The following is a 23,169-nucleotide window of genomic DNA, read 5'->3' as shown; positions in this document are numbered from 1 at the left end:
AGAGTTGGTCATAGATAGAAGCTTCAGGGATGTAGTTACTCCGAAGAATAAAGATAGATGGGTGACGGTGAGGGGGGCTGGGAGGAAGCAGTCAGTACAGGGATGCCCTGTGGCCGTTCCCCTTAGAAACAGGTATACCACTTTGAATACTATTGGGGGGACTTACCAGGGTTAAGCAGTGGGGTACAGGTCTCTGGCACAGAGTCTGTCCCTGTTGCTCAGAAGGGAAGGGGGGAGGAGTAGAGCATTAGTCATTGGAGACTCCATAGTTAGGGGGATAGATAGGAGATTCTATGGGAACGAGAGAGACCCACGGTTGGTGTGTTGCCTCCCATGTGCCAGGGTGTGTGATGTCTCAGATCGTGTTTTCGGGATCCTTAAGGGGGAGGGGGAGCAGCCCCAAGTCGTGGTCCACATAGGTACCAACGACATAGGTAGGAAAAGGGATGGGGATGTAAGGCAAGAATTCAGGGAGCGAGGGTGGAAACTTAGGTCTAGGACAAACAGAGTTATTATCTCTCGGTTGTTACCAGTGCCACGTGATAGTGAAACGAGGAATAGGGAGAGAGAGGAGTTGAACACGTGGCTACAGGGATGGTGCAGGAGGGAGGGTCTCAGATTTCTGGATAATTGGGGCTCATTCTGGGGTCGGTGGGACCTCTACAAACGGGATGGTCTGCACCTGGACAAGAGGGGTACCAATATCCTGGGGGGGAAATTTGCTAATGCTCTTCGGGAGGGTTTAAACTAGTTCAGCAGGGGCTTGGGAACCTGAATTGTAGGTCCAGTATACAGGAGGTTGAGAGTAGTGAGGTCATGAGTAGGGTTTCAAAGTTGCTGGAGTGTACCGGCAGGCAGGAAGGTGGTTTAAAGTGTGTCTTCTTCAATGCCAGGAGCATCCGGAATAAGGTGGGTGAACTTGCTGCATGGGTTGGTACCTGGGACTTCGATGTGGTGGCCATTTCGGAGACATGGATAGAGCAGGGACAGGAATGGTTGTTGCAGGTGCCGGGATTTCGATATTTCAGTAAGCTCTGGGGAGGTGGTAAAAGAGGGGGAGGTGTGGCATTGTTAGTCAAGGACAGTATTATGGTGGCAGAAAGGACGTTTGATGAGGACTCGTCTACTGAGGTAGTATGGGCTGAGGTTAGAAACAGGAAAGGAGAGGTCACCCTGTTAGGGGTTTTCTATAGGCCTCCGAAAAGTTCCAGAGATGTAGAGGAGAGGATTGCAAAGATGATTCTGGATAGGAGCGAAAGCTATGGGGAACATTAACTTTCCAAATATTGACTGGAAACACTATAGTTCGAGTACATTAGATGGGTCCGTTTTTGTCCAATGTGTGCAGGAGGGTTTCCTGACACAGTATGTAGATAGGCCAACGAGAGGCGAGGCCATATTGGATTTGCTACTGGGTAATGAACCAGGACAGGTGTTAGATTTGGAGGTAGGTGAGCACTTTGGTGATAGTGACCACTATTCGATTACGTTTACTTTAGTGATGGAAAGGGATAGGTATATACCGCAGGGCAAGAGTTATATCTGGGAGAAAGGCAATTACGATGCGATGAGGCAAGACTTAGGATACATCGGATGGAGAGGAAAACTGCAGGGGATGGGCACAATAGAAATGTGGAGCTTGTTCAAGGAACAGCTACTCGTGTCCTTGATAAGTATGTACCTGCCAGGCAGGGAGGAAGTGGTCGAGTGAGGGAACCGTGGTTTACTAAAGCAATCGAAACACTTGTCAAGAGGAAGAAGGAGACTTATGTAAAGATGAGACCTGAAGGTTCAGTTAGGGCGCTCGAGAGTTACAAGTTAGCTAGGAAGGACATAAAGAGAGAGCTAAGAAGACCCAGGAGGGGATATGAGAAGTATTTGGCAGGTAGGATCAAGGATAACCCGAAAGCTTTCTATAGATATGTCAGGAATAAAAGAATGACTAGGCTGAGAGTAGGGCCAGTCAAGGACAGTCGTGGGAAGTTGTGCTTGGAGTCCGATGAGATAGGAGAGGTGCGAAATGAATATTTTTCGTCAGTATTCACACAGGAAAAAGACAATGTTGTCGAGGAGAATACTGAGATTCAGGCTACTAGACTAGAAGGGCTTGAGGTTCATAAGGAGGAGGTGTTATCAATTCTGGAAAGTGTGAAAATAGATAAGTCACCTGGGCCGGATGGGATTTACCCTAGGATTCTCTGGGAAGCAGGGGAGGAGATTGCTGAGCCTTTGGCCTTGAACTTTAAGTCATCTTTGTCTACAGGAATAGTGCCAGAAGACGGGAGGATAGCAAATGTTGTCCCCTTATTCAAGAAGGGTAGTAGAGATAACCCCGGTAACTATAGACTAGTGAGCCTTACTTCTGTTGTGGGAAAAATCTTGGAAAGGTTTGTAAGAGATAGGATGTATAATCATCTGGAAAGGAATAATTTGATTAGAGATAGTCAACACGGTTTTGTGAAGGGTAGGTCGTGCCTCACAAACCTTATAGAGTTCTTTGAGAAGGTGACCAAACAGGTGGATGAAGGTAAAGCAGTTGATGTGGTGTATATGGATTTCAGTAAAGCGTTTGATAAGGTTCCCCATGGTAGGCTACTGCAGAAAATACGGAGGCATGGGATTCAGGGTGATTTAGCAGTTTGGATCAGAAATTGGCTAGCTGGAAGAACGCAAAGGGTGGTGGTTGATGGGAAATGTTCAGACTGGAGTCCAGTTACTAGTGGTGTACCACAAGGATCTGTTTTGGGGCCACTGCTGTTTGTCATTTTTATAAATGACCTGGAGGAGGGCGTAGAAGCATGGGTGAGTAAATTTGCAGATGACACTAAAGTCAGTGGAGTTGTGGACAGTGCGGAAGGATGTTACAAGTTACAGAGGGACATAGATACGCTGCAGCGCTGGGCTGAGAGGTGGCAAATGGAGTTAATGCAGAAAAGTGTGAGGTGATTCATTTTGGAAGGAATAACAGGAAGACTGAGTACAGGGCTAATGGTAAGATTCTTGGCAGTGTGGATGAGCAGAGAGATCTCGATGTCCATGTACATAGATCCCTGAAAGTTCCCACCCAGGTTGAGAGGGTTGTTAAGAAGGCGTACGGTGTGTCATCTTTTATTGGTAGAGGGATTGAGTTTCGGAGCCATGAAGTCATGTTGCAACTATACAACACTCTGGTGCGGCCGCATTTGGATTATTGCGTGCAATTCTGGTCGCCGCATTATAGGAAGCATGTGGAAGCATTGGAAAGGGTGCAGAGGAGATTTACCAGAATGTTGCCTGGTATGGAGGGAAGATCTTATGAGGAAAGGCTGAGGGACTTGAGGCTCTTTTCGTTCGAGAGAAGAAGGTTACGAGGTGACTTAATTGAGGCATACAAGATGATCAGAGGATTGGATATGGTGGACAGTGAGAGCCTTTTTCCTCGGATGGTGATGTCTAGCACGAGAGGACATAGCTTTAAATTGAGGGGAGATAGATATAAGACAGATGTCAGAGGTAGGTTCTTTACTCAGAGAGTAGTAAGGGCGTGGAATGCCCTGCCTGCAACAGTAGTGGACTCGCCAACACTAAGGACATTCAAATGGTCATTGGATAGACATATGGACAATAAGGGAATAGTGTAGATGGGCTTTAGAGTGGTTTCACAGGTCGGCGCAACATCGAGGACCGAAGGGCCTGCACTGCGCTGTAATGTTCTATGTTCTATGTTTCAACTGTCTGCTGAAATGGTTAATTTTCCTCCAGAACCTAACGGGGCGGAGAGTGGGCGGATAACTTGGAACGCAATTGCGTCCCTTCACATAATCTAAAACTTATGTTATAATCTTTAATTTTACTCAAGTGTTTTTCTTGTTCTTTAAACTGATTTCATTTTCCAATATTTGCTATTTACCCAGTGTTTGAAAGAAATCGTACTGTGTTTTTCTCAAATGAATTGGCTTACTGCCGAGTTTATCCCGGAGGCACTGGCCTGGGTGGCTTGAATGGCTTAATCTGAAACTCAAGTCTGATCTTGAAAATTTGAAACAATCTGAATTTATTTTAGACACGACCCCAGTTGTTACGTTTCTAACTTTAATCTTCTATTTCCTTTACTCCTTTTTTTTTGTTCTGGGAGGGGGTCAGCTGCGGTGTCCAGCACGTGGCCCGGGGATTTGTCATCCCCAGATATTTCTGGAAAAAAAGCTTATGAGCTTTCCAGCCCTTTTTACTGTGCAGCAGTGTGTCTATTGAAATCCACCTGGCTTCCACATTTTATCAATTGGTTTACAATACTTCTGGGCGAGGAAAAGAGGTGTTGTACCTTCCGGTCCTCATTTCTCAATGAGCCCGAGGTCTGCATTTTGGATTTAGTTTCATTTGATTTTTTTTTCTTTTTATTTGGCATGTCTTTTTAATCTAAATAGTGATTGAACATCTAAACCTTGAGTGAATTCGGGGCCTCACCCTTGCAGGAAACCTCACCATACAATAAAGTTCAAATTGGATTTAAGCATCTTATCGCTAAACTTTTGTTTTGGTTTCCATATGGCACACAGGGGACCACTCCTGTCCCCACGCGAACTCTATCGTTTTACTTGTCATGATTGCGTGGGACTAGACCCATCAGGAATCTACTCTCAGAGGTCGGCTTTTACTGGAGTGTAACTTGCAGTCGACAAATTTCTTGGCTTTTTGTCGTATCACAAGTTAGTCACTTACATTTTCCACACCTATAAGCACTTTCAGACAATACCCTATAACGAACTACCCACCGCCGTTTGACTGCTGGTCAGATCCTGTTCACAGGTTCTGAATTCGTCAGCCGCCAAATTCTGTCCAGTCCCCGGGATAAGTTTACATTTATAATGAGTAAATGTACTCACTCGGGTCTCTGACGATATCGGTCGACTGAAGAATCCGAGTCACTGCACCAAACAGTTAGCGGGAGAGGATCGCAAAGAAATCACCCAACGCCCAGGGCTGCTGGTCCTCGCATCAAATGGTTTATTTCGTCGGCGGGGTGATGGCGTCTGGTAAAGTCTCAGACCACCTCTCCACCGAACAAAGGAAAACATCTATTCTTATACATTTTTCTAAACAGCTGCACAGCCCATTTCAGCTGAACCTTGTCCAATGATATTGATTATAGATTAGATATATTAGTTATATATCCAATTAAATTTGATATTATGAAATGTGGGTTGGTATCTTACCAGCCCCTGACTTCATGAAGAAGTCACTCATACTAGTTGTTAAAGTTATCTCTCCTACCTGCGTCGGCGACCTTGGGCTGGCGAGGATGAACCATGCTCCTTGTATTTCTCTGTGCATGTCTCCCTTGCCTCCCTAGAATCTCCCGTGTTTGTTTCCTATTTAATGCTTTAATATCACTCATCTTTGCCTCCCTGACTATCTCTGCTGTCTGTAATTAAATGATGTCATTTATACCAGTTTGCTACTTGACCCGGCTAATAGTTGCTCAGCAATGTGGTTAATTCAGCTAAAGGCCATTTTGTGTCTTTAGAATTGCTAACTCAGCAATTCATTTTGTCTAACTTATTGTAATTGTATATCTGCCCTTTCTGATGTTAGTAATTCTTAGGTTATAAAAATCACACGCATTGTTTATCCACTATCTATTCCTCCAAGAAGCCTCTTATACAGGCATCGAAGTCAGGGTACCTTTATCCAAAATCTTCTTTCTAAATCTTATTTCAACACCAGCCTCCCAGGATTCAGTATCATATTTGGTCGACATATGCGAGCATTTGACTAGTGCGATGGCGAAACTACAAAGTAATTGCAAACGATTGTAAACGTTAAACTTCCTTGCAAGTTCCAAATACGAATACAATCTCACTGATCAAAAATTTACAAATCACAAATAACCAGCTTGTTCAGAATTCAGTCGCATTCCTGCTCGTTACCCAAATCAAGCAGCGGCCACTAACTAAGGCACAAATCAATGAACCCCATTACATCTTCGATCCACCTATTCCAGAGGACAGTGTTTCGATTATTTAATTGCTCTGTGACTCTTGGCCTGCGCGCTGTGGGGCTTGTTGGACTTGACCTACTTTCTGTGTCCATTGAGACTGTTGTACCTTCAAATATTTCCCTTCAGATCCCGATTTGCAACCCCTGCCCGTTACGGAGACAATTAATGAGAGTATTCGAAAGAAAATTTAAATACTTTATTGTCTTAAATAAACTTTATAATACCAATGTGAATTAAAGTTAAACCTTTCTATATTACGAATTGTAAATGAATGGATCTTATTCTTCCTCTTCGCCCTTTCTGTCCAGTGAGGAAGAATCGACGCCCACTTCTTCATAATCCTTCTCGAGTGAGGCCATGTCCTCTCGTGCATCCTGGAACTCCCCTTCCTCCAGCCCCTCCCCCACATACCAGTGGACAAAGGCCCGCTTGGCGTACATCTTATCGAATTTGAGGTTCAGGCGGGTCCAAGCCAAGGAAATTGCGGTGGTGTTACTCAGCATACACAGGGCCCGTTGCACCTTTGCCAGATCACCCCCTGGCACCACCGTCGGGGGTTGGTAGTTGATGCCAACCTATTGGAGGAAAGAAAATATGTTCGATTTCAATTGCTAACGATGCAGATCAACCTCCCATCACTTTTCCGAAAGTTGCATTTAGTGTTAATGTTTTTTTCCCTATTTAAGGATCGAGGTCTGGCCATTCCCTGGGTTCTTCCCCTACATCAAAGCTCGAGGATCAACGGAGTACCGATGCGCAAATTAGATTACATTCAAAGGCAAATGTACGCTTTAAAAGTCTAATTACAGAACGGCCTTGAGTCTCAGCAAGATTTTCCCCTGTTCAAGGAAGGACTCCTGCTTGAGCATTCAGGTTTGAGAGTTTCCCATTGTTGCAGGAATGGGAACAGTCTGTTGCGGTTTTCTGCCTGTGTAGAAAGACACCTTTGTATCGAAATAAAGTGAACAGTTTTGTAATGTGTTCTCAGAGTTTCACAATCCATGATTCCCTGTGTCGCATGGAAAGGTCGCACACACTCACCTTGAAGCCAGTGGGACACCAGTCAACAAACGCGATCGAGCGCTTGGTCTTGATGGTGGCGATGGCGGCGTTGACATCCTTCGGAACCACGTCTCCTCGGTACAGCATGCAGCACGCCATGTACTTGCCCTGGCGGGGGTCACACTTCACCAGCTGGTTGGCTGGTTCAAAACATGAGTTGGTGAGCTCCGACACCGAGAGTTGCTCGTGGTAAGCTTTCTCGGCCGAAATGAGAGGGGAAAAGGTCGCCAGAGGGAAGTGAATGCGGGGATAGGGGACCAGGTTGGTTTGAAACTCAGTCAGGTCCACATTGAGGGCACCGTCGAACCGGAGTGAGGCGGTGATGGACGACAGTACCTGTGCAATAAGTCGGTTGAGGTTTGTGTAAGTTGGCCTCTCAATGTCAAGGTTACGCCGACAGACATCGTAAATGGCCTCATTGTCCACCATGAAGGCACAGTCAGAGTGCTCGAGGGTGCAGTGGGTCACCAGCACAGAGTTGTACGGCTCAACCACTGCGGTGGAAATCTGGGGAGCAGGGTAAACGGAAAACTCCAGCTTGGCTTTCTTCCCGTAGTCGACGGAGAGTCTCTCCATCAGGAGGGAAGTAAAACCCGAGCCCGTGCCACCCCCAAAACTGTGGAAGATGAGGAAACCCTGTAACCCTGTGCAGAGATCAGCCTGTGGGTAAAAACACAGAAAACATATTAAAGAGGAAACAAAGAATGGAATCTCTCCTGAAAACGACAGAGGAATCTAACATAATGAAATGTCCCCAGAGTCCCTCCCGTGACTATGATTTAGTGGCCATTACTGAAACATGGTTAAAGGATGGCCACAACTGGGAGTTTAATATCCGAGGGTATCAAACTATTCGGAAGGACAGAGTGGATGGTAAGGGAGGTGGTGTAGCTCTGGTATTTAAGGATGACGTCCGGGCAACAGTACGGGATGACATCGGTGCTATGGAGGATAAGGTTGAATCCATTTGGGTGGAAATCAGGAATTGTAAGGCGAAAAAGTCACTGATAGGAGTAGTCTATAGGCCACCAAATAGTAACATTATGGTGGGGCAGGCAATAAACAAAGAAATAACTGATGCATGTAGAAATGGTACAGCAGTTATCATGGGAGATTTGAATCTACATGTCGATTGGTTTAACCAGGTCGGTCAAAGCAGCCTTGAGGAGGAGTTTATAGAATGTATCCGCGATAGTTTCCTACAACAGTATGTAATGGAACCTACGAGGGAACAAGCGGTGCTAGGTCTGGTCCTGTGTAATGAGACAGGATTGATTCAGGATCTCATAGTTAGGGATCCTCTAGGAAGGAGCAATCATAATATGGTGGAATATAAAATACAGATGGAGGGTGAGAAGGTAAAATCAAGCACTAGTGTTTTGTGCTTAAGCAAATGAGATTACAATGCGATGAGAGAAGAACTAACTAAGGTAGACTGGGAGCAAAGACTTCATGGTCAAACAGTTGAGGAACAGTGGAGAACCTTCCAAGCGATTTTTCACAGTGCTCAGCAAAGGTTTATACCAACAAAAAGGAAGGATGGTAGAAAGAGAGAAAATCGACGATGGATTTCTATGGAAATAAGGGAGAGTATCAAATTGAAGGAAAAAGCATACAAAGTAGCAAAGATCAGTGGGAGACTAGAGGACTGGGAAATCTTTAGGGGGCAACAGAAAGCTACTAAAAAGGTATAAAGAAGAGTAACATAGATTATGAGAGTAAACTTGCTCAGAATATAAAAACAGATGGTAAAAGTTTCTACAAATATATAAAACAAAAAAGAATGGCTAAGGTAAATATTGGTCCTTTAGAGGATGAGAAGGGAGATTTAATAATGGGAGATGAGGAAATGGCTGAGGAACTGAACAGGTTTTTTGGGTCGGTCTTCACAGTGGAAAACACCAATAACATGCCAGTGACTGATGGAAATGAGGCTATGACTGGTGAGGACCTTGAGAGGATTGTTATCATCAAGAAGGTAGCGATGGGCAAGCTAATGGGGCTAAAGGTAGACAAGTCTCCTGGCCCTGATAGAATGCATCCCAGAGTGCTAAAAGAGATGGCTAGGGAAATTGCACTAGTGATAATTTACCAAAACTCACTAGACTCTGGGGTGGTCCCGGCGGATTGGAAATTAGCAAACGTGACACCACTGTTTAAAAAAGGAGGTAGGTAGAAAGCCGGTAGTTATAGGCCAATGAGCTTAACTCCGGTAGTAGGGAAGATGCTGGGATCATCAAGGAAGAAATAGCGAGGCATCTGGATGGAAATTGTCCCATTGGGCAGATGCCTAACTAATTTAGTGGACTTTTTTGAGGACATTACCAGTGCGGTAGATAACGGGGAGCCAATGGATGTGGTATATCTGGATTTCCAGAAAGCCTTTGACAAGGTGACACACCAAAGGTTGCTACCTAAGATAAAGACGCATGGCATTAAGGGGAATGTAGTAGCATGGATAGACAGTGGTTAATTAATAGAAAGCAAAGAGTGGGGATTAATGGGTGTTTCTCTGGTTGGCAATCAGTAGCGAGTGGTGTCCCTCAGGGATCAGTGCTGGGCCCACAACTGTTCACAACTTACATAGATGATTTGGAGTTGGGGACAAAGAGCAATGTGTCCAAGTTTACAGACGACACTAAGATAAGTGGTAAAGCAAAAAGTGCAGAGGACACTGGAAGTCTGCAGAGGGATTTGGATGGGCTAAGTGAATGGGCTAGGGTCTGGCAAATGGAATACAATGTTGACAAATGTGAGGTTATCCATTTTGGTAGGAATAACAGCAAAAGGGATTATTATTTAAATGATAAAATATTAAAACATGCTGCTGTGCAGAGAGACCTGTGTGTACTAGTGCATGAGTCGCAAAAAGTTGGTTTACAGTTGCAACAGGTGATTAAGAAGGCAAATGGAATTTTGTCCTTCATTGCTAGAAGGATGGAGTTCAAAACTAGGGAGGTTATGCTGCAATTGTAAGAGGTGTTAGTGAGGCCACACCTGGAGTATTGTGTTCAGTTTTGGTCTCCTTACTTGAGAAAGGACGTACTGACACTGGAGGGTGTGCAGAGGAGATTCACTAGGTTAATCCCAGAGCTGAAGGGGTTGGATTACAAAGAACAAAGAACAAAGAAATGTACAGCACAGGAACAGGCCCTTCGGCTCTCCAAGCCCGTGCCGACCATGCTGCCCGACTAAACTACAATATTCTACACTTCCTGGGTCCGTATCCCTTTATTCCCATCCTATTCATGTATTTGTCAAGATGCCCCTTAAATGTCACTATCGTCCCTGCTTCCACCACCTCCTCCGGTAGCGAGTTCCAGGCACCCACTACCCTCTGTGTAAAAAACATGCCTCGTACATCTACTCTAAACCTTGCCCCTCTCACCTTAAACGTATGCCCCCTAATAATTGACCCCTCTACCTTGGGGAAAAGCCTCTGACTATCCACTCTGTCTATGTCCCTCATAATTTTGTAGACCTCTATCAGGTCGCCCCTCAACCTCCGTCGTTCCAGTGAGAACAAACCGAGTTTATTCAACCGCTCCTCATAGCTCATGCCCTCCATACCAGGCAACATTCTGGTAAATCTCTTCTGCACCCTCTCTAAAGCCTCCACATCCTTCTGGTAGTGTGGCGACCAGAATTGAACACTATACTCCAAGTGTGGCCTAACTAAGGTTCTATACAGCTGCAACATGACTTGCCAATTCTTATACTCAATGCCCCGGCCAATGAAGGCAAGCATGCCGTATGCCTTCTTGACTACCTTCTGCACCTGTGTTGCCCCTTTCAGTGCCCTGTGGACCTGTACTCCTAGATCTCTCTGACTTTCAATACTCTTGAGGGTTCTACCATTCACTGTATATTCCCCACCTGCATTAGACATTCCAAAATGCATTACCTCACATTTGTCCGGATTAAACTCCATCTGCCATCTCTCCGCCCAAGTCTCCAAACAATCTAAATCCTGCTGTATCCTCTGACAGTCCTCATCGCTATCCGCAATTCCACCAACCTTTGTGTCGTCTGCAAACTTACTAATCAGACCAGTTACATTTTCCTCCAAATTATTTATATATACTGCAAACAGCAAAGGTCCCAGCACTGATCCCTGCGGAACACCACTGGTCACAGCTCTCCAATTAGAAAAGCATCCTTCCATTGCTACTCTCTGCCTTCGATGACCTAGCCAGTTCTGTATCCACCCTGCCAGCTCACCCCTGATCCCATGTGACTTCACCTTTTGTACTAGTCTACCATGAGGGACCTTGTCAAAGGCCTTACTGAAGTCCATTTGGAAACATCGACTGCCCTACCTGCATCAATCATCTTTGTGACCTCCTCGAAAAACTCTATCAAGTTAGTGAGACACGACCTCCCCTTCACAAAACCATGCTGCCTCTCACTAATACGTCCATTTGCTTCCAAATGGGAGTAGATCCTGTCTCGAAGAATTCTCTCTAGTAATTTCCCTACTACTGAAGTAAGGCTCACCGGCCTGTTCCCTGGATTATCCTTGCTACCCTTCTTAAACAGAGGAACAACATTGGCTATTCTCCAGTCCTCTGGGACATCACCTGAAGACAGTGAGGATCCAAATATTTCTGTCAAGGCCTCAGTAATTTCCTCTCCAGCCTCCGTCAGTATTCTGGGGTAGATCCCATTCGGCCCTGGGGACTTATCTACCTTAATATTTTTTAAGACGCCCAACACCTCGTCTTTTTGGATCTCAATGTGACCCAAGCTATCTCCACACCCTTCTCCAGACTCAACATCTACCAATTTCTTCTCGTTGGTGAATACTGATGCAAAGTATTCATTTAGTACCTCGCCCATTCCCTCTGGCTCCACACATAGATTCCCTTGCCTATCCTTCAGTGGGCCCACCCTTTCCCTGGCTACCCTCTTGCTTTTTATGTACGTGTAAAAAGCCTTGGGATTTTCCTTAACTCTATTTGCCAATGACCTTTCGTGACCCCTTCTAGGCCTCCTGACTCCTTGCTTAAGTTCCTTCCTACTTTCCTTATATTCCACACAGGCTTCGTCTGTTCTAAGCCTCTTAGCACTGACAAATGCCTCCTTTTTCTTTTTGACGAGGCCTACAATATCTCTCGTTATCCAACGTTCCCGAAAATTGCCGTATTTATCCTTCTTCCTCACAGGAACATGCCGGTCCTGAATTCCTTTCAACTGACACTTGAAAGCCTCTCACATGTCGGATGTTGATTTGCCCTCAAACATCCGCCCCCAATCTAGGTTCTTCAGTTCCCGCCTAATATTGTTATAATTAGCCTTCCCCCAATTTATCACATTCATCCTAGGAACATTCTTATCCTTGTCCACCAGCACTTTAATACTTACTGAATTATGGTCACTGTTCCCGAAATGCTCCCCTTCTGAAACTTCTACCACCTGGCCGGGATCATTCCCCAATACCAGGTCCAGTACCGCCCCTCCCCTAGTTAGACTGTCTACATATTGTTTCAAGAAGCCCTCCTGGATGCTCCTTACAAACTCTGCCCCGTCTAAGCCCCTGGCACTATGTGAGTCCCAGTCAATATTGGGGAAGTTAAAGTCTCCCATCACCACAACCCTGTTGTTTTTACTCTTTTCCAAAATCTGTCTACCTATCTGCTCCTCTATCTCCCGCTGGCTGTTGGGAGGCCTGTAGTAAACCCCCAACATTGTGACTGCACCCTTCTTATTCCTGATCTCTACCCATATAGCCTCACTGCCCTCTGAGGTGTCCTCCCGTAGTACAGCTGTGATGTGAGGAGGCGAGGAGAGGTTGAGTAGACTGGGACTGTACTCGTTGGAATTTTGAAGGATGAGGGGGGGATCTTATAGAAACATATAAAATTATGAAGGGAATAGATAGGATAGATGCGGGCAGGTTGTTTCCACTGGCGGGTGAAAGCAGAAGTAGGGGGAATAGCCTCAAAATAAGGGGAAGTGGATTTAGGACTGAGTTTAGGAGGAACTTCTTCACCACCCAAAGGGTTGTGAATCTATGGAATTCCTTGCCCAGTGAATCAGTAGAGGCTCCTTCATTAAATGTTTTTAAGATAAAGATAAATCGTTTTTTTGAAGAATAAAGGGATTAAGGGTTATGATGTTCGGGACAGAAAGTGGAGCTGAGTCCACAAAAGATCAGCCATGATCTCATTGAATGGTGGAGCAGGGTCGAGGGGCCAGGTGGCCTACTCCTGCTCCTAGTTCTTATGTTCTTATGTGATGGCTCACTGGGAGCTGCTGAGATTGAGCTATAGGAGCTTGGGGAGGACATTGTAGGACATTGCAAGACTTTGCGGAGGAGACAGCATGGTGCCATGGTGAAACAGCTGGGAGAGGATCGATGTAAGAGACATTGTGCTAATGTTGGTAGTTACAAATTCATCAGGAGTAATCTCACTATTGTCATGCATGTAGGAAGTTTTGCATAGATTCTATTGCATATGTATATATATATATATATATATATATATTGCAGTAGTGCTCTTAAATGTCCGCGTTTGTTGTACATATATTTGTTGCCGTAATAGATTTGTTGCCGTAATAGATTTTTTTTTTAACTGGTAGGACAGCCAGACAGAAAGTCTGTCTGACAAAGGTGCAAATAAAAAGGAGTAAAAGTGAGAGAATCATTCATTCCAACAATGTTTTCAAAGGGATGCCTGATGGAACTGTGTTCTGATTGCAGGAGATTCCCTGATGAGGAGACAACGTGACACATTGTGTCCAACTAAGCCGGTTATGGATCTCTGAGTATGATAAGAATGGAAGGAGCCACGTCTCTCTGCTGCTTCGTATTTTGGTACAGGTTCGGCAATCTGCAAGGAGTTTTCAAACATTGCTTAAAGGTGATATAACGTGTAGTCATTACCTGAAATCCAACGGGCTAACACTGATTTAATTGTCAACAAGTTTAAAGCAATTGGCCATTTTCCAACAATTGGCTTAACCGGGCTTTCTAGTGTATAATTAAAGGTGGATTTTCATGGAGTGAGATGTGGGGAGACATGTTGAATGGGCGATTAGGTAAAGAGAGCTGGAGACAGAGAGATGTTTACAGAAACCTGCGGAGAGCTGATGGTTTTACATGTTATCCACCTGCTCAGCACCGTCACTTGACGTCTTTACCTGAGAAGCGTGGTGAGAATTCCGTTGAATTGTTCAAATTAAACTTCTTCTCCTAACGGATCATTACTGTTAATTACTCAAAATTGTCACTTTATTTTCAATCTTTCATACATTTTGCCTTTATAATGGTTGAAATCAGGCGGGTTCTAGAAACAACTGGAATCAGAGCACCGCCAATTCAACGAATTGTTGCCCCCATGGTTTTGGCCCCTTTACCGAACCGCGATTGGCAGGAAAAAAACCGGCATAGTTTTGCTAGGAATGAGAGGAGGGAAAACTTCGCGCACTGATGAAATTCATGGTGATGTAATCACTGCCACCTCCTTTCTCAGCAAATGTGAGCGGATACATGAGGCAGAAATGCAGAACATCAAAGTGAGGCAACCTACCACCTTCCGGACACGATCCAGGACCAGATCCACAATCTCCTTGCCCACCGAGCAATGGCCCCGGGCGTAGTTATTCGCCGCATCCTCCTTACCGGTGATGAGCTGCTCGGGGTGAAAGAGCTGTCGGTAGGTACCGGTGCGAACCTCATCTGGGGACAGGGAACAGAGACTTGAGACCAGGAACACAGAGGCTGAAGCAAATATTGTAATTCGTTCTGTAAAACACTTACTGACCAACTCATCAACAATCTCTCCTCTTACCAATCACAGTCGGCTCCAGATCTACGAACACGGCCCGGGGAATGTGTTTCCCCGCCCCTGTCTCACTGAAGAAGGTGTTGAAGGAATCGTCACCACCTCCGATGGTCTTGTCACTGGGCATCTGCCCATCCGGTTGGATGCCATGCTCCAGACAATACAGCTCCCAGCAAGCGTTACCGATCTGCACACCCGCCTGACCAATGTGGAGTGAAAGACACTCACGCTAATGAGAGAAGAGGTGATTATTTAAGAATAATATTTTACAGATTCAATAGGATGATGGATGGAGAATGGGCTGAGGGGCAGCAAACATTCCGCCCCTGTTCATCCCCGATTCCGCCAAAACCTAATGGACCCTCCATTCTATCCCAGACCTCTACTGAGGAGATTTCTCCAGATCCTGGATCACTGTGAGCCCACTCTGCGACTTCCAAGTGTCTCTGCAGCACCGGAAGAACATACACAACCATCCCTTTTCCAATGACCGCGACTCATGTACACCCTGAGCAACTCCTGTTTCCCTGTGGACCTCAGTCCTGGTCAGATTCCCGCTCCGTGTTCTCCCTGATATCTTCTTGTTCCCTTTGCAATGCCGCCCATCCATATGTATTTTGCGGATCTCTATCTTTCCTTGGGAATTGCGGCGTCACTGTGCATGTCCCGTCTTTCGAGAACATTCTGACTCCCCATTGGATCCTACAATGTTTCACAGATCCTCTACTCTCCCTCTAGATCCTCTCTCCGAGTGAATGTGATACTGCGGTACACATCCCATTCGCTCTTGATTCAACGCTGGCCTACCATGATTTCCTGTTATGTTCACAGCTCCTCTCAATGTGTTGTGTGTCTTCCCGCACGCGCTATTTATACCGAATTCTATGAAGCAAACACGAGTTCCGATTGGACAACGAGAACAATGCGATGTGGTTGCTTGGGGAAACGGTAACATAAAATGGAACGCCGGTTCGCGCCGTTGATTGGTTGGAATCTGTAGAAGTGGATCACAGTCGATCATGAGAGGAGCTTTGGACAACAAGCGAGACTGGCCTCTTCTATCAGTCACCAAAACATCGCATTGATAGTGATACCTATCCACCAGAGCCTCGACAATTCGGCCCGATCAGTTAAAACCAGAATAGACGTCGCCTGTCAGACCCGATATATCAGAGCAGAGCAGACCAGATCAATCAGACAATTATCTATTTGACTCGCTGACACCTGAATTCCATTTTTAAAATTAATAAATCAATATCTATCGGAGTGCATTCATCAGACACCATCCGGTAAACCAGTAAATATTAAAGCCCATCCAATAGATACAATCCATTAAACCAGAACCTATTAGACCCCATCAAGCAGGCACCATCAATTATATCAGAACCTACAAGACCACATCCTTCAGGTATCATCCAATATATTAGAATGCATTCGATTCCATATATCAGACACCATCCATTAAATCATAAATATATCAGGGCTCTTTGTAACCACAGTGTGTGACTGTACCCCGTGTGTTGGACAAATGATCACAGAAGTATTCAGTTCAATCACAATCTATTTATTGGACACAATGTTAGTATATACTGAAGAAATCACTCGCTCATATACTCTAAGACTATGACAATCGATTTGAACGACCTTGACTTAACTTCCAAATAACCGGCTCGGTGCAGAGTACATAGAACATGGGAAATACAGCACAGAACAGGCCCTTCGGCCCATGATGTTGTGTCGAACGTTTGTCGTAGATTAAGAACAATTCAATCTACACCCCAGCATTCTACCGTAATCCATGTACCTATCCAATAGCCGCTTGAAGGTCCCTAATGTTTCCGACTCAACTACCTCCACAGGCAGTGCATTCCATGCCCCCACTACTCTCTGGGTAAAGAACCTACCTAGAACATAGAACATAGAACATAGAACAATACAGCGCAGTACAGGCCCTTCGGCCCACGATGTTGCACCGAAACAAAAGCCATCCAACCTACACTATGCCATTATCATCCATATGTTTATCCAATAAACTTTTAAATGCCCTCAATGTTGGCGAGTTCACCACTGTAGCAGGTAGGGCATTCCACGGCCTCACTACTCTTTGCGTAAAGAACCTACCTCTGACCTCTGTCCTATATCTATTACCCCTCAGTTTAAAGTTATGTCCCCTCGTGCCAGCCATATCCATCCGCGGGAGAAGGCTCTCACTGTCCACCCTATCCAACCCCCTGATCATTTTGTATGCCTCTATTAAGTCTCCTCTTATCCTTCTTCTCTCCAACGAAAACAACCTCAAGTCCATCAGCCTTTCCTCATAAGATTTTCCCTCCATACCAGGCAACATCCTGGTAAATCTCCTCTGCACCCGCTCCAAAGCCTCCACGTCCTTCCTATAATGCGGTGACCAGAACTGTACGCAATACTCCAAATGCGGCCGTACCAGAGTTCTGTACAGCTGCAACATGACCTCCCGACTCCGGAACTCAATCCCTCTACCAATAAAGGCCAACACTCCATAGGCCTTCTTCACAACCCTATCAACCTGGGTGGCAACTTTCAGGGATCTATGTACATGGACACCTAGATCCCTCTGCTCATCCACACTTTCAAGAACTTTACCATTAGCCAAATATTCCGCATTCCTGTTATTCCTTCCAAAGTTAATCACCTCACACTTCTCTACATTAAACTCCATTTGCCACCTCTCGGCCCAGCTCTGCAGCTTATCTATATCCCTCTGTAATCTGCTACATCCTTCCACACTATCGACAACACCACCGACTTTAGTATCGTCTGCAAATTTACTCACCCACCATTCTGCGCCTTCCTCTAGGTCATTGATAAAAATTACAAACAGCAACGGCCCCAGAACAGATCCTTGTGGTACTCCACTTGTGACTGTACTCCATTCTGAACATTTCCCATGAACCACCACCCTCTGTCTTCTTTCAGCTAGCCAATTTCTGATCCACATCTCTAAATCACCCTCAATCCCCAGCCTCCGTATTTTTTGCAATAGCCTACCGTGGGGAACCTTATCAAACGCTTTGCTGAAATCCATATACACCACATCAACTGCTCTACCCTCGTCTACCTGTTCAGTCACCTTCTCAAAGAACTCAATAAGGTTTGTGAGGCATGACCTACCCTTCACAAAGCCATGCTGACTATCCCTGGTCATATTATTCCTATCGAGATGATTATAAATCTTGTCTCTTATTATCCCCTCCAAGACTTTACCCACTACAGACGTGAGGCTCACCGGCCTATAGTTGCCGGGGTTGTCTCTGCTCCCCTTTTTGAACAAAGGGACCACATTTGCTGTCCTCCAGTCCTCTGGCACTATTCCTGTAGCCAATGATGACATAAAAATCAAAGCCAAAGGTCCAGCAATCACTTCCCTGGCCTCCCATAGAATCCTAGGATAAATCCCATCAGGTCCCGGGGACTTATCTATTTTCAGCCTGTCCAGAATTGCCAACACCTCTTCCCTACGTACCTCAATGCCATCTATTCTATTAGCCTGGGGCTCAGCATTCTCCTCCACAACATTATCTTTTTCCTGAGTGAAAACTGACGAAAGATATTCATTTAGTATCTCGCCTATCTCTTCAGACTCCACACACAATTTCCCATCCCTGTCCTTGACTGGTCCTACTCTTTCCCTAGTCATTCGCTTGTTCCTGACATACCTATAGAAAGCTTTTGGGTTTTCCTTGATCCTTCCTGCCAAATACTTCTCATGTCCCCTCCTTGCTCGTCTTAGCTCTCTCTTTAGATCCTTCCTCGCTACCTTGTAACTATCCATCGCCCCAACCGAAACTTCACACTTCATCTTCACATCTGACATCCCCCCCCTATATCTTCCACCATTCACCTTAAATTTATGTCCCCTTTTAATGGTTTGTTCTACTCGAGGAAAAAGTCTCTGACTGTCTAATCTACCTATTCCGCGATCATCTTATAAACCTCTATCAAGTCGCCCCTCATCCTTTTCCGTTCTGATGAGAAAAGGCCTAGCACCCTCAACCTTTCCTCGTAAGGCCTACTCTCCATTCCAGGCAACATCCTGGTAAATCTCCTTTGCACGTTGTCCAAAGCTTCCACATCATTCCTAAAATGAGGCGACCAGAACTGCACACAGTACTCCAAATGTGGCCTTACCAGGTTTTTGTACAGCTGCATCATCACCTCACGACTCTTAAAACCAATCCCTCTGCTAATGAATGCTAGCACACCATAGGCCTTCTGCACCAAAATGCCCAACACATCTTCCTTCCTAATAAGTATCTCGTCGAGCTTACCCATCTGTTTCAACATTGTCCTCTCCAACAACATGGCCCCTCTCATTCGTAAATACTGAAGAAAAGTACTCGGTCAGACTCAATGCACAATCTCCCGCTACTGTCCTTGATCGGCCCTGCCCTCGCTCTAGTCATTCTCATATTTCGCTCATATGTGTAAAAGGTTTTGGGGTTTTCCTTGATCCTACTCACCAAAGATTTTTCATGCCCTCTCTCAGCTCTCCTAATCCTTTTAGAACATAGAACATAGAACAATACAGCGCAGTACAGGCCCTTCGGCCCACGATGTTGCACCGAAACAAAAGCCATCTAACCTACACTATTCCATTATCATCTATATGTTTATCCAATAAACTTTTAAATGCCCTCAATGTTGGCGAGTTCACTACTGTAGCAGGTAGGGCATTCCACGGCCTCACTACTCTTTGCGTAAAGAACCTACCTCTGACCTCTGTCCTATATCTATTACCCCTCAGTTTAAAGTTATGTCCCTCGTGCCAGCCATTTCCATCTGCGGGAGAAGGCTCTCACTGTCCACCCTATCCAACCCCCTGATCATTTTGTATGCCTCTATTAAGTCTCCTCTTAACCTTCTTCTCTCCAACGAAAACAACCTCAAGTCCATCAGCCTTTCCTCATAAGATTTTCCCTCCATACCAGGCAACATCCTGGTAAATCTCCTCTGCACACGCCCCAAAGCCTCCACGTCCTTCCTATAATGCGGTGACCAGAACTGTATGCAATACTCCAAATGCGGCCGTACCAGAGTTCTGTACAGCTGCAACATGACCTCCCGACTCCGGAACTCATTCCCTCTACCAATAAAGGCCAACACTCCATAGGCCTTCTTCACAACCCTATCAACCTGGGTGGCAACTTTCAGGGATCTATGTACATGGACACCTAGATCCCTCTGCTCATCCACACTTTCAAGAACTTTACCATTAGCCAAATATGCCGCATTCCTGTTATTCCTTCCAAAGTGAATCACCTCCCACTTCTCTACATTAAACTCCATTTGCCACCTCTCAGCCCAGCTCTGCAGCTTATCTATATCCCTCTGTAACCTGCTACATCCTTCCACACTATCGACAACACCACCGACTTTAGTATCGTCTGCAAATTTACTCACCCACCCTCCTGCGCCTTCCTCTCGGTCATTGATAAAAATGACAAACAGCAACGGCCCCAGAACAGATCCTTGTGGTACTCCACTTGTGACTGTACTCCATTCTGAACATTTCCCATCAACCACCACGCTCTGTCTTCTTTCAGCTAGCCAATTTCTGATCCACATCTCGAAATCACCCTCAATCCCCAGCCTCCGTATTTTCTGCAATAGCCTACCGTGGGAACCTTATCAAACGCTTTGCTGAAATCCATATACACCACATCAACTGCTCTACCCTCATCTACCTGTTCAGTCACCTTCTCAAAGAACTCAATAAGGTTTTTGAGGCATGACCTACCCTTCACAAAGCCATGCTGACTATCCCTGATCATATTATTCCTATCTAGATGATTATAAATCTTGTCTCTCATAATCCCCTCCAAGACTTTACCCACTACAGACGTGAGGCTCACCGGTCTATAGATGCCGGGGTTGTCTCTGCTCCCCTTTTTGAACAAAGGGACCACATTTGCTGTCCTCCAGTCCTCTGGCACTATTCCTGTAGCCAATGATGACATAAAAATCAAAGCCAAAGGTCCAGCAATCTCTTCCCTGGCCTCCCAGAGAATCCTAGGATAAATCCCATCAGGTCCCGGGGACTTATCTATTTTCAGCCTGTCCAGAATTGCCAACACCTCTTCCCTACGTACCTCAATGCCATCTATTCTATTAGCCTGGGGCTCAGCATTCTCCTCCACAACATTATCTTTTTCCTGAGTGAATACTGACGAAAAATATTCATTTAGTATCTCGCCTATCTCTTCGGACTCCACACACAATTTCCTATCCCTGTCCTTGACTGGTCCTACTCTTTCTCTAGTCAGTTCCCTTTTCTTCAGTTCCCTCCTGGCTACCTTGTATCCCTCCAGTGCCCTGTCTGAACCTTGTTTCCTCAGCCTTACATAAGTGTCCTTCTTCCTCTTAACAAGACATTCAACCTTTCTTGTCAACCATGGTTCCCTCACTCGACCATCTGTTTCCTGTCTGACAGGGACAGACATATCAAGGATATGTAGTGTCTGTTCCTTGAACAAGTTCCACATTTTAATTGTGTCCTTCCCTGACATCCTATGTTCCCAACTTATGCACTTCAGTTCTTGTCTGACAGCATCGTATTTACCCTTCCCCCAATTGTAAACCTTGCCCTCTTGCACCTATCCCGCTCCATTACTAAAGTGAAGGTCACAGAATTGTGGTCACTATCTCCAAAATGCTCCCCCACTAATAAATCTATTACTTGCCCTGGTTCATTACCAAGTACCACATCCAATATGGCCTCCACTCTGGTCGGACAATCTACATACTGTGTTAGAAAAGCTTCCTGGACACACTGCACAAACACCACCCCATCCAAACTATTTGATCTGAAGATTTTCCACTCAATATTTGGGAAGTTGAAGTCACCCAAGACTACTACCCTGTGACTTCTGCACCTTTCCAAAATCTGTTTCCCAATCTGTTCCTCCACATCTCTGCTGCTATTGGGGGGACTATAGAAAACTCCCAACAAGGTGACTGCTCCTTTCCTATTTCTGACTTCAACCCATACTACCTCAGTAGGCAGATCCTCCTCGAACTGCCTTTCTGCAGCTGTTATACTATCTCTAATTAACAATGCCACCCGACCTCATTTACCACCCTCCCTAATCTTATTGAAACAGCTGTAACCAGGAACTACCAACAACCATTTCTGCACCTCTTTTATCCAGGTTTCCGTGATGGCCACCACATCGTAGCCCCAAGTACCGATCCATGCCTTAAATTCACCCACCTTATGCTTCTTGCGTTGAAGTATACACTCTTCAACCCATCTCCATGCCTGCAAGTTCTCTCCTTTGCAGTGTTCCCTTCCCCACTGCCTCACTACACGCTCTGGCATCCTGAACATCGGCTACCTTAGTTGCTGGACCACAAATCCGGTTCCCATTCCCCTGCCAAATTAGTTTAAACCCTCCCGAAGAGTACTAGAAAACCTCCCTCCCAGGTGCCCCTCTGGTTCAGATGCAACCCATCCTGCTTGTACAGGTCCTGCCTTCCCCAGAATGCGCTCCAATTATCCAAATACCTGACGTCCTCCCTCCTACACCATTCCTGCAGCCACGTGTTCAACTGCACACTCTCCCGATTCCTAGCCTCGCTATCACGTGGCACTGGCAACAAACCAGAGATGACAACTCTGTCTGGCCTGGCTTTTAAATTCCAGCATAATTCTCCAAACTCGTGTTTTACATCCACACCCCTTTTCCTACCTACGTCATTAGTATAAATGTGCACCACGACTTCTGGCTGCTCCCCCTCCCCCTTAAGGATCTTGAAGATACGACCCGAGACGTCATTGACCCTGGCACCCGGGAGGCAACAAACCATCCGAGAGCCTCGCCCGTGCCCACAAAACCGCCTGTCTGTACCTCTAACTATTGAGTCCCCTATAACTGGTGATCTCCCAATCTCCCCCTTCCCTTCTGAGCCCCAGAGCCGGACCTCGTACCAGAGACCCCGTCACTGCAGCCTACCCCTGCTAGGTAATCCCCCCCCCCCCCCAACAGTATCCACAGCGGTATACGTATTGTTGAGAGGAAGAACCACAGGGGATCCCTGCACTGACTGCTTCCTCCTCTTCCCACCTCTAACTGTTTCCCAGCTACCTTTGTTCTCAGTTGTAACTATGTCCTTGTAGCTTCTATCTATCACCCCCTCAGCTTCCCGGATGATCCTCAGTTCATTCAGCTCCAGCTCCAGTTCCCTAACAGGGTCTGTGAGGAGCTGGAGATGGCTGCACTTCCCGCAGATGAAGTCAGCAAGGACTCCGGTGGTCTTACTTACCTCAAAAATTCTGCAGGAGGAACATTCCACTGCCCTAGCTGC

General features: G+C 45.7%; 1 protein-coding gene and 1 long non-coding RNA gene across 4 annotated transcripts in view; one reads left to right on the top strand and one right to left on the bottom strand.

Moving 5' to 3' along the window:
- The window catches only part of LOC140398990 (uncharacterized), a 19,850-nt gene extending 5,595 nt beyond the window's left edge, over positions 1-14,255 (top strand). The window contains exons 2-3 of the long non-coding RNA XR_011937607.1: positions 6,966-7,228; positions 13,743-14,255. This is a non-coding gene — a long non-coding RNA (uncharacterized lncRNA). The remainder of the gene's footprint in view (positions 1-6,965; positions 7,229-13,742) is intronic.
- Positions 6,160-23,169, bottom strand: LOC140398989 (tubulin alpha chain-like). Of its 3 annotated transcripts, none has more exons than XM_072488021.1 (5): positions 23,128-23,169; positions 14,833-15,055; positions 14,572-14,720; positions 7,019-7,699; positions 6,160-6,552 (listed from the first exon to the last, which is right to left on the bottom strand). In XM_072488021.1, the coding sequence occupies exons 2-5, from the start codon at positions 14,951-14,953 to the stop codon at positions 6,256-6,258; spliced, it is 1,248 nt and encodes a 415-aa protein (XP_072344122.1). In that variant the 5' UTR covers positions 14,954-15,055; positions 23,128-23,169; the 3' UTR covers positions 6,160-6,255. The 3 variants fall into 3 exon arrangements, with proteins under 3 accessions (XP_072344122.1, XP_072344120.1, XP_072344121.1); XM_072488019.1 differs by lacking the exon at positions 23,128-23,169 and adding an exon at positions 22,076-22,269; XM_072488020.1 differs by lacking the exon at positions 23,128-23,169 and adding an exon at positions 15,634-15,656.

This window comes from Scyliorhinus torazame, chromosome 22 (assembly GCF_047496885.1).
Source record: "Scyliorhinus torazame isolate Kashiwa2021f chromosome 22, sScyTor2.1, whole genome shotgun sequence".
In the NCBI taxonomy this organism is placed as follows: Eukaryota; Metazoa; Chordata; class Chondrichthyes; order Carcharhiniformes; family Scyliorhinidae; genus Scyliorhinus; species Scyliorhinus torazame.
Note: the sequence above shows the minus strand (reverse complement) of the source record. Positions and strands in the feature narration are given on the sequence as shown.

Excerpts from the sequence above, each read along its gene's own strand:
- LOC140398989 (XM_072488019.1), bottom strand. The coding sequence starts at position 22,192 with ATGTTCAGGATGCCAGAGCGTGTAGTGAGGCAGTGGGGAAGGGAACAC. Across the intron at positions 15,056-22,075 it reads TTCAACGCAAGAAGCATAAG|CGTGAGTGTCTTTCACTCCA; the intron begins GTGGGTGAATTT and ends TTCTCTCATTAG. Across the intron at positions 6,553-7,018 it reads GGTGTCCCACTGGCTTCAAG|GTTGGCATCAACTACCAACC; the intron begins GTGAGTGTGTGC and ends TTCCTCCAATAG.